The sequence below is a fragment of the Nicotiana tabacum genome, chromosome 15 (genome assembly GCF_000715075.1).
Source record: "Nicotiana tabacum cultivar K326 chromosome 15, ASM71507v2, whole genome shotgun sequence".
Classification (NCBI taxonomy): domain Eukaryota; kingdom Viridiplantae; phylum Streptophyta; class Magnoliopsida; order Solanales; family Solanaceae; genus Nicotiana; species Nicotiana tabacum.
In genome coordinates this window covers 391,393-402,480 of record NC_134094.1, presented here as the reverse complement: position 1 = coordinate 402,480, position 11,088 = coordinate 391,393, and the positions used below count along the sequence as shown (strand labels likewise).

Genomic DNA, 11,088 nt, shown 5'->3' with positions numbered 1-11,088 from the left:
CATGTTTCATTGAAACATTCGAAGAAATGGCCGACAAGTTCGTAATGGCCCATGTTGGGGCCAAGAAGGCAGAGGCAAGAGTAAACGACATATTCACTATCAAACAGTCGCCGGGAGAGGGGTTGAGGGACTTTCTCGACCGATTCAACTGAGTAAGAATGACCTTACCGAATGTATCTGAAGGGATGGTTGTCGCAGCTTTCCAAAATGGGTAGAGCAGAAATGGCTCAAGGGCAATAAGAAAATTATTAAGTCGTCTTATGAAGTACCCCCTAACGACTTGTGACAAAATACATAACACATATTGTGTCAAAGTCCCGGCAGACGAGGATGACCTCAATGGGCTGACCCATCGACTGACCTCGGTACAAGTAGAATCCAGGAATGACATAACCGGGAATGGCATCTCCCATATGTCAGAACCACCGTTGCGTCCTCATCCCGCCATGAAGAGCGCCCACCCCGATCAAGAACAGGGACCCACCGAAAAGAGATAGGTATTCCCCCTTTATTATCCGCTCACAATTTTTGTGTGTCACCTTCAGAAATAGTCTACGCCTTGGAGAAGCTCGGACCAAAGGTGAAGTGGCCACAAACGATGAGGTCAGACCCGAATACCAGAAAATCAGAAGCCCTCTATGAGTTCCATCAAGAGCGAGGACACAAAACTGAAGATTGCATCGCCCTAAGACAGGAGGTCGTAAATATGCTACAACAGGGACACCTCAAAGAATTGCTAAGCAAATGGGGAAGGACCAACTTTGCTAGAGGACGTGAACAACATCAAGGGCCTCCGAAACCACCCTCGCCGGCCCGCACCATCCACATGATCATCGGTGGCGGGGACGATGCTTCAATCAATAGTGTGAAGTTCAACACAACCCACAAGCTTAAACGGTTGATCACTCACGAACGCTATGACGAACTCGAAGAAAGTATCTTCTTCGATAAGTCAGATACCAACGGGTTGGCTTTGCCTCACTATGATGGTCTTGTTATCACTTTACGAATTTTAGATACTGATGTGAGACGAATTATGGTAGACGATGGGAGTGACACATGCATTATCCTTCCTCGAGTACTTGCAAAAATGAAGCTCAAGGATAAGATAGTGTCGTGCTGCATCACACTAACAGGTTTTAACAATGCAGTTAAGCGAACATCCCGCGAGATCACACTCCCCGTCCTAGCTGGTGGCATCACTCTGGAAACCACATTCCACATCATGGACATGGATACAACATCCATAATAGGGTAACCATGGATACACACCATGAGGGCCATCCCTTCCAGCTTGTACCAAAACATCAAACTTCCAACTCCATGGGGAATATTCAGTATACGAGGGGAACAACGCACATTCCAGGAACGCTACCGCATCACCTTAGAGTGCACAACGACCCAACAAACAAAAGATAAAGAAAAAGAGGCATAACAATCAACAAGGTCGAGGTCAATGTGTGATGACAACGAGGACGTCATCAGAGACCCCGATATGGTCGAGACGATAGGATCGACCATAGAGGACCTTGACTCCGTTCAGTTAGAAAGCAACGACCACAACAAGAAAGCTTACATCGGCTGCAAACTTCAGGAACTGGGTAAGTTTCATGAATTTTTAACTACTAACGTGGACTTGTTTGCTTTTAGCCATGCAGATATGCCAGGTATCCCAAAAGAGATCTCCATACATAAATTAAACGTCGATCCATTCTACCCCCCAGTGAGGCAGGTTTGACGAAAGTTCAACTCCTCCGCAACCAATGACGCAGTGCGCGAAGAAGTGGAAAAATTATTGGAAAATGGTTCTGTCAGGGAGTCAAAGTACCCCCAATGGATCACCGACGTAGTCATTGTGAAAAAAAAGAACGACAAATGGTGAATGTGCGTAGATTTCACTGACTTGAACAAAGCTTTCCCCAAGGATTCATTTCCATTACCCCATATCGACCAACTCATCTATGCAACGGCCAAGCACGAATTACTAAGCTTCTTGGATGCCTACTCGGGCTATAATCAGATCCTCATGGAGGAACAGTGTCATGACCTAAAATCCCACCACATGCATCGTGATAGCACTTAGTCTCTAAGACTAGGTAAGCCGATTACAATTACATCTCAAGTCATTATTTTTAATAATATAATTTAATACAAGTGTCGAAACCAAAAGCGGATACAAATATAACTATCTCCCAAGACTGGTAATACTGAGTCAGGAACTCTAACTGAATACATTCCATGATCTCAAGGATCGAATATACAATACTGTTCAAATAAGAGTTGACAGTACAATAAAATAGAAAGTCTCCAAGGTACTGCGACGACCGAGCAGCTCTACCTTGAATCCTTGCGATCAACACACTAACTCAGCCCGAGTCAGGTATCTCCAATGCCTGGCTCTGCACAAACATATATAGAAGTGTAGTATGAGTACACCACAGTCGGTACCAAGTAAGTATCAAGACTAACCTCGGTGGAGTAGTGACAAGGTACAGTCAAGACACTTACTAGTCTAATAACCTGTGCAACATAGCATACAAAAATAATAGAAAACAGATAGAAGTGATAGAAACAATAATCGACTAGTGATATAAACAGCAAGGCAGCAAGAACACCATAAATATTGCTCAAACGAATAATGAAGATGTGTACAACCAACAAATCAAGTCCTTCAAAATATACATCTTTTATCCATAAGTTTTTCAAATAAAAATATTTAGAATGTAATCCTTTCAATTAAATATATATCGAATATACTTCTTCCAAATAAATATCTTACGAATATAAATCTTTCAAATAAATATCTTCCAATACAATTCTTTCAAATAAATATCTTTCAAATATAATCCTTTCAAATAAATATCTTTCGAACATAATTCTTTCAAATAAAATCTTTCGAATATCATCCTTTCAAATAAATATCTTTCGAATATAATCCTTTTAAATATAATTCTTTCAAATAAATATCCTCTGAATATAATTCTTTCAAATAAAATCTTTCGAATATAATTCCTTTCAAGTAAAAGTCATCGTATGACACCTCACTTCATAATCATAAATTACGGGTCTCAACCCACTTTCATTTTCACGGCACCTCGTGCCCATATTTCTATCAACAATTCACATGCCAGAATACATAAAGATTTAATGAAATGACTGAGAAGTGAATAATGAGAAGTTTTAGAAAGATAACAACACAACAACTAGAGGTAAACACACAACAGGGGTGCTCCCGAGGTATCGCCTCATAAACCCAAATGTAACTGCTCAACAGTGGGATCGCCCGAGGTACCGCCGTGTAGTCGTAAACGTAAATATGCAAACAGGGGGATCTCCCGAGGTACCGCCTCATAGTCCCAATAGTAAATATGCAAGCAGAGGGATCTCCCGAGGTACCACCTCGTAGTCCCAAAAGTAAATATGCAAGGAGGGGGATCTCCCGAGGTACCGCCTCATAGTCCCAAAAGTAAATATGCAAGTACGGGGATCTCCGAGGTACCGCCTCTTAGTCCCAAAGTAAATATGCAAAAGCGAAGACGGGAGAATAACTCAGCAAGAACAACCTCTTCTTAAATCCAAATTTCTGATAAATATATTAACGTCTCTATTTAAACTTATTTAACTAACTATTTGTAGAAAGAAAATCCATAATGTAATTATTTCCAGAAAATGTCAACTCAACAAGCACACGGAATTCACATAAAAATCAAAGTAGCAATCACACCAAATTATCATATAAAACAAATTCGACAAATAAAGAACGAGGCATGACAAATAAGGATTTAATATGTGCCAGCAATTTCTAATTTAATACTTAAAAATTTCTACGACTTTAAATAAATACAATTTGCACATATAAGCCGAGTACGTACTCGACACCTCGAGTACACGGCTTTCACATTACACAAATGGCATATACGACTCAATGCCTAAGGGAAAATTTCCCCACACAAGGTTAGGCAAGATACTTACTTTTTTAAGTTAGGCCGATATTCCAAAATAGCCTTCTTACTTAAATTGATCTCCGGACAGCTCAAATCTATCCAAATTAATTGTATGACTTTATTAACATTAATCGGAAACAATTCCGGATAATAAAACGTCGACTTAAAAATTCACATAAAAAGGTCAACCAAAAGTCAACGTAGGGCCCGTCTCTCGGAACCCCACAGAATTTTATGAAATCTGAACACCCATTTCGATACGAGTTGAACCATACAAATTTTATCAAATCCCGATAACAACTCGACCTCCAAATCTTAAATTTCAGTTTTTGAAAGATTTTACAAAAATCCCAATTTCCTCCATTAAAACTCGAATTAAATGATGAATATAACTATGGATTTATGAAATATAATTGCTTTTGGATGTAGAACACTTACTCCAGTCGAAGTCATGGAGAATTCCCCAAAATCGCCCAAGAACTGAGCTCTAAAAATCCTAATCGAAAATTAAGAACAGACCATTTTTTGTCCTTATGATTCTGTCCGATTTTTGCTTCTGCGGACAAGTGGTCGCATCTACGGCCTCACTTTTGCGAGACCAATCTTGCTTCTGTGAAAGACCATTGCTAGCTGAAACCACGCACCTGTAGACAAGGCTCCGCTTCTGCGCAACCGCAGGTGCGGCTGGAGTTGCGCTTCTGCGCTGTTGTTCGCTTCTGTGTTTCCTTCACCTGCTTCTGCGATCACGCAGGTGCGGGAAATTCTTCACACCTGCGACCTCTGTCCATTCCATCCTTCCTTCCCAATTTCACTTTTGCGAGCTTCATCTCGCTTATGCGAGGTCGCTTCTGCGATGAAGCTTCCGCAGAAGCGAAAATACCAGCAGTAGATTCCCAGTAGTTCCTTCAAGTCCAAAAAACAATCTGTTAACCATCCGACATTCACCCGAGACCTTAACCAATTATTCAAGCACGTCCCAAAGTATAATACGAACTTAGTCGAGGGTTTAAACCTCGTCAAACAACGCCGAAATTGCGAATCGCGCTTCAAATCGAATTATGAGTTTTCAAATCTTTCAACTTCTATATTTTATGCCGAAACATATCAAATCAATCCGAAATGACTTAAAATTTTGCACACGAGTCATAAATGACGTAATGGAGTTGTTCCAATTTCCGGAATCAAAATCCAGCCTCGTTATCAACCAATCGACTTACTGTCAAATTTATGAATATTTCAAGAACTTTATTTTCCAACTTTTCGCCGAAATGTGCTGAATTGTCCTACGGACTTCCAAATCCAAATCCGTACATACACCTTTGTCCGAAATCACCATACGAAGCTATTGACATCATCAAAACTCCATTCTAGAGTCATTTGCTCAAAAGTCAAACTCCGGTCAACTCTTTTTATTAAGCTTCAAAAATAAGAATTTTTCTTTCAATTTAATTTTGAATCGTCCGAAAACCAAACTCGACCACACACGCAATTCATAATACATATTAAGAAGTTGCTCAGGATCTTATGTCATTGAACGGAACGTTAATCCTCAAAATGACAAGTCGGGTCATTACATTCTCCCCCTCTTAAAACATACATTCGTCCTCGAACGTGCCAAGAATTATTCTGAGGACATTAAATTACTGAGTGTACTCATTTTCGTACCTATGCACACATTATAAGTATGACCATAACCACATCTCTGGTTATAATAGCTATTCATAATTAATTCCAGCATCCTCAATTACCTCATATTAGTCAAACCGTCGTTTCAAAATTTTCACAATACCGACAGCAACACGCGAGGCATGAAGGCCTCATAATTATTTACCCGAATTAACGAGTCATATTTAACGCCACCTGGGCATTCACCTCGTGGGCTAAAACTCAATAATTACAGCACGAAATGGCTAAATATGCACAAAAAAACGCAGACAAGAATTATCAAATAAGCCTAGGAGGCATGACTCCCCATTAGTACTATAGTACAAAATAAATTTCAAAAGGGAGAATTTAAACACATAAATTTTCATCACAAGGTTCTCGTCCTTATACAACTTCCACCACGGTGCCCGGTTTAAACATTTCACATCATATTAAAATAAAAGGATTCCATCCCCAACTCTGAGTCACAAGTAATATGCACATCGTGCCAATCAAAATCCTTTCATTTCTTTTTCTTCTTTTAAATAAATTTTGATAAATAATTTCACAATACATAATGAACCCCCATGCCGGTAGGGCATATAATTCATAAAATTGTAATCAATTATCCCAAAATTATATCAAAACCCACTGTCGCGAGTAATAGAAAGTCACTTTTGGACTCAGCCCTCAATAGTGTACAATACAAAATAATAGACATGGTTATCGCAATAAAATCTCCCATCAGGGGTAAACACAAAAGTAGGTCACATAATTACGAAGCTCACATAAGTTGAGTGTAATAGGAGGACTCGCCTCGATACTTAGAACCGAATCAAACTAAGGAAAATATTCCTTTATAACAAATCGGGATCGTACCTGTAATAACACCATCTGGTGTAGCGGCCTCGGCCATACCATAGCAATTATATCAATGGGCTGGGCCTCCCTTCTAGGGCGCCCTCTACCGACATGTCCTCCACCCTAATTAGTTGTGCACGTGGAGTATTAACTGGAATAAAGTCTGTAGCCTGAGTGTTTTGATGAAATTCGTCTCTCCTAAATCTGGGACAATCTCTCATGATATGTCCAGTATCACCACACTCATAACAACCCCTCTGAGGCTACGGCTGCTCGTGCTGCGTCTGTGCCGGATAACTGAAATAACCACTGTAAGAACCTCGTGCCGGTGGTGCACTAAAAGTATTAATTGGAGCACTACAAGTACTCTAAATTGCGGACTGGGCTGACCGACTGCTCGAGCCTCTGCCATGATGAGTCATAGCTGCAGGGTAGAATCCACCAAATCCTCCAGAGTTTCGAAATCTTTTGGCCTTCTTAGACTCCTTTTCCTCACTTTAAACACGTTCTAACATCCTGGCAATCTCTACTACTTGCTGAAATGGAATGTCAGTATGCAACTCTCGAGCCATACATGTTTTAAAAATCATAATCGAGCCGTTAATGAATCAGTGGACTTGCCCTCTAACTGTAGGAACCAAGATAGGTGCATGACGGCTAACTCACTGAACCTTATAGCTTATTCTGACACCTTCATGGTTCCCTGACGCAACCGTTCAAACTCGATGCACCATGCATCCCGGATAGTCTGGGGAACAAACTCTTTCAAAAACATTTTCGAAAATTAAGCCCAAATTGGTGGTGTTGCATCGGCTGGTCTGCCCTCTTCATAAGCTTGCCACCATTGATACGCTGCTCCTGACAGCAGAAATGTAGTGAAGGCAACTCCGCTCACTTCCACAATACCCATGGTACGGAGAATACGATGACACTTTTCTAGAAATCTCTGGGCATCCTCGATAGTTGTGCCACTGAAGGTAGGTGGACTATACCTCTTATATCTCTCAAGTCTCTTTTGTTTTTCTTCTGATGCCTCTGGCCTGACCTCAGGCTAAATCGGAATAACAGGTTGTACTGGTACCACACCTAGAATCTCACCAATGGAACTTGTTGCCCTGGAGTACGGGCAGTAGGAGTCCGAACACCTCCCCCAATCTGTGAAATATTTGGAGCAACGGAGAACAATGCTGCCTGAGTTAACATACCAAACATGTTCAGGAACTGCGCTAAAGTCTCCTGAAGTATGGAGGTGCCAGCAGGTGTCTCTGGTGCATGTTCCCCTAACTGGAGCTACTGGCGGCTCCTCAACTGCTACTCTGACCGGTGCTCTAGTTATGGCACGTGCCCTTCCTCAGCCTCTACCTCGGCTTCTACCTCGGCCCCAGTGTCACGACCCAAAATTCACGAAAGGTCGTGATGGTGCCTAACACCGCCGTCAGGCAAGCCGTTAGTGAATATTTAACTTAATTACTCATTTTAGATCTCCTAAAATCATAATTTTCATCAATTAAGTAGTAAGAAATAGAATTCGCAGGGAAATGATAATAGTTTTATAACTTCAATAATGAACAACCCGTAAGCACTCCCAAAACCCGATGTCACAAGTGCATGAGCATCAACTAGGAAATATAATAAAATACAACATCTGTCTGGAATACAATTTAGACTGGAGAACATAAATAACTCTGACGAAGACTCTGCAGGCTGCGGATCATAACATGGAATGCAGCTCACGGTAAGTCCCCGCAACATCCGCGCCTCTACGCCTAGAAGACCACCAGACATATATGTACCTGCACAAAAAAATATGTGCAGCAAATGTAGCATGAGTACGTAAAACATTTACAACGCGTACCCAGTAAGTATCTAGCCTAACCCCAGAGAAGTAGTGACGAGGGGTCGACATCGACACTTTCTAGTGGTCCGATAAGACAGTTATAATAAGAAGTAAACAGATATGGGGCAGTGTAAAGAAACGAAATAAACAAGTATAAGTACGTGGTGCAATCCTTCTCTCAACAATGGACCCAACTCTCGATTAGTAGTTACCTCCTCCACCGGAGTGTGTGTGTGTGTGTGTGTGTGTATATATATATAAAGGACCTCATCGGATAGGTCGTCATAATTCAAATCAGGAAAACTCCCAGATACACTGGCTTTTTGACAAATGATACGCACGTTTCCATAGAAGTATTTTATAGAAATACCGAGGCGTACGGCCATATCCCATCATAATCTAGTATATAACCATAGATATATCTATTATATATTGCTGAGGTCAATGGCCCGCTCCCATGAGAATGTGGTACATAATCCTGTTGAGATGAACGGCCCGATCTCATAGGATGTGCACACTGCTGAGGGTCGAACGGCACGAACCATAGATGTATTTATCCTGCCGAGGCGAACGGCGCGATCCCATTAGAATAAGAAGCTTTGACGGGTTCTTAACCACACTCACGAAGGGACATGTGAGTTATAAGAATCTTTGGGGAAACCTTTCGATGAGAACGCATAATGCGGGAGAAATTCGTAAGAGGAGTACAATTATTCCGTGGCAAATCATGAAGTTCATCCGAATCTCTACAACAGCGAATCTACCACTCTACACAAATCTAGTCTCAAATTGTAACGTGTAGTAAAAGAATTTAATAGGCAAGAGATAACTCAACTAGTGCAGTTATAGCATGGCATGAACTTGAGTCTACCCGGACAACAACATGAATGTAGATACGTACGGACTCTCGTTACCTCGTGCGTACGTAGACCCCGCAACAAGTAGAAATTATCAATTACAACACCTAGGGGTAGTTCCCCCCTCATAGAGTTAGACAGGAGACTCACCTCACTCCGAAGTTCCATAATCCGGCTCCAACGCTACTCTAACACCCTAAACCGATGCCTGTCGCTCCAAAGCTAGTCAATCAATGTGCAAATCCATAAATATATACTCTAATACTCATAATAAATTAATTTATAATAATTTCTCTTCGAAAAGTCGATAAAGTCAACCCTCAGGCCCACGTGCCCGAATTTTGAAATTGTTTTCGAAGATAAACATTACCCATAATATTGCTAACTCAAATATATAATTTATTCCAAATTCCATGCCCAAATTCGTGGTCAAAATCCAAAAATATAAATTTCTAGGTTTTCCAACAAAATCCCAAATTTCTATAAATTTTCATGTCTAAATCCAAATATAAATCTTGTATTTAACTCACAATACAGGGGAATCACTTACCTTGACATAGATGATGAAAATCTCTCCTTGAAGCTCTCTAGAATCGCCCAACCAAGTGAAAAATGAGAGAAGTAGAGCCAAATCCCGCTCTTAAAATGATTCTTCCCAGCGATATTTTCGCACCCGCGGGACAGTAGCCGCGCCTGCAGCGTCGCTTCTGCGACCACACCACCGCTTCTGCAGAAATCACCCAAACACGATACCTCGCACCTGCGGAAACATTCCCCGCTTCTGCGACATCGCAGGTGCGAGCTCCCTTCCGCTCCTATGCCTTCTTCCGCTTCTACGCCCCACGCTTCGCTTCTGCGCTTGCGCAGATGCGGCCAAAACTCCGCACCTGCGGTCTACACCATATGACAGTAGCTTCAGCATTTTCATAAGGCCAAATTCAATTTGTTAACCATCCGGAATCCACCCGAGGCCCTCGAGACCTTAACCAAATATACCAACATGTATCAAATTACAATACGAACTTAGTCGAAGCCTTAAACCACATCAAACAACATCAAAATCATGAATCGCACCTCGAATTGAATTTATATTTCCAAATTTCCAAATTCTATAACTTGTACTAGAATGCATCAAATCAAGTCCGATTGACCTCAAATTTTGCACACAAGTCATAATTCACATTATGGTCCTACTCAAACTTCCGAAATCGGAATCCAACCCCGATATCAAAAAGTCCACTCCCGGTCAAACTTCCACAAACCTCCAACTTCCAACTTCCAACTTTCACCAAATGACCCCGAAATGACCTACAGACCTCCAAATCCACATCTGGATGCGCTCCTAAGACCAGAATCACCACACAAACCTATTGGAACCTTCAAATCCTGATTCCGAGGTCGTTTACTCAAAAGTCCAACCTTAGTCAATTCTTCCAACTTAAAGCTTTCAAGATGAAAATTTTCTTTCCAAACCAACTCCGAACTTCCCAAAATTAAATTTTGATCACACGTGCAAGTCACAATACATTAAGTGAAGCTTCTCAAGGCCTCAAATTGCTTAACAACGCGCTATAGCTCAAAACGACCGGTCGGGATGTTACATTCTCTCCCACTTAAACATACGTTCGTCCTCGAACGTGCTAGGAACTGCGTCGGAGTTGTCCAAAATCGTTTTTTAACACCTTGTGCACCTACCTGTTCCACCACAACACAGTGTAGCACATTAGCCCGAGCCAGACTGAAGATCCTTCCTGCTACCTTAGCTAACAAGCTTTAGAACCAAATTCCAACATCCGAAATTCTCCACGATACCACATTCTAACACACGAATATCGTATCAATCGCCAAACATTGAACCTAACATGACTATGCTACTCTACTGAAATCACACCATGTACCACATAACTCATTTGCTCAAGGCAATCTCCCCCCAAGCATAACAGCT

General features: G+C 41.3%; 1 protein-coding gene across 1 annotated transcript; it reads left to right on the top strand.

The window, feature by feature from the left end:
• Positions 1 to 598: 598 nt before the first annotated feature.
• On the top strand, positions 599 to 1,258 carry LOC142169941 (uncharacterized). Its single transcript, XM_075231885.1, has one exon. It carries the CDS (start codon positions 599 to 601, stop codon positions 1,256 to 1,258), a length of 660 nt encoding a protein of 219 aa, XP_075087986.1.
• The last annotated feature ends 9,830 nt before the right edge of the window (positions 1,259 to 11,088 follow it).

Excerpts from the sequence above, each read along its gene's own strand:
- LOC142169941 (XM_075231885.1), top strand. The coding sequence starts at position 599 with ATGAGGTCAGACCCGAATACCAGAAAATCAGAAGCCCTCTATGAGTTC.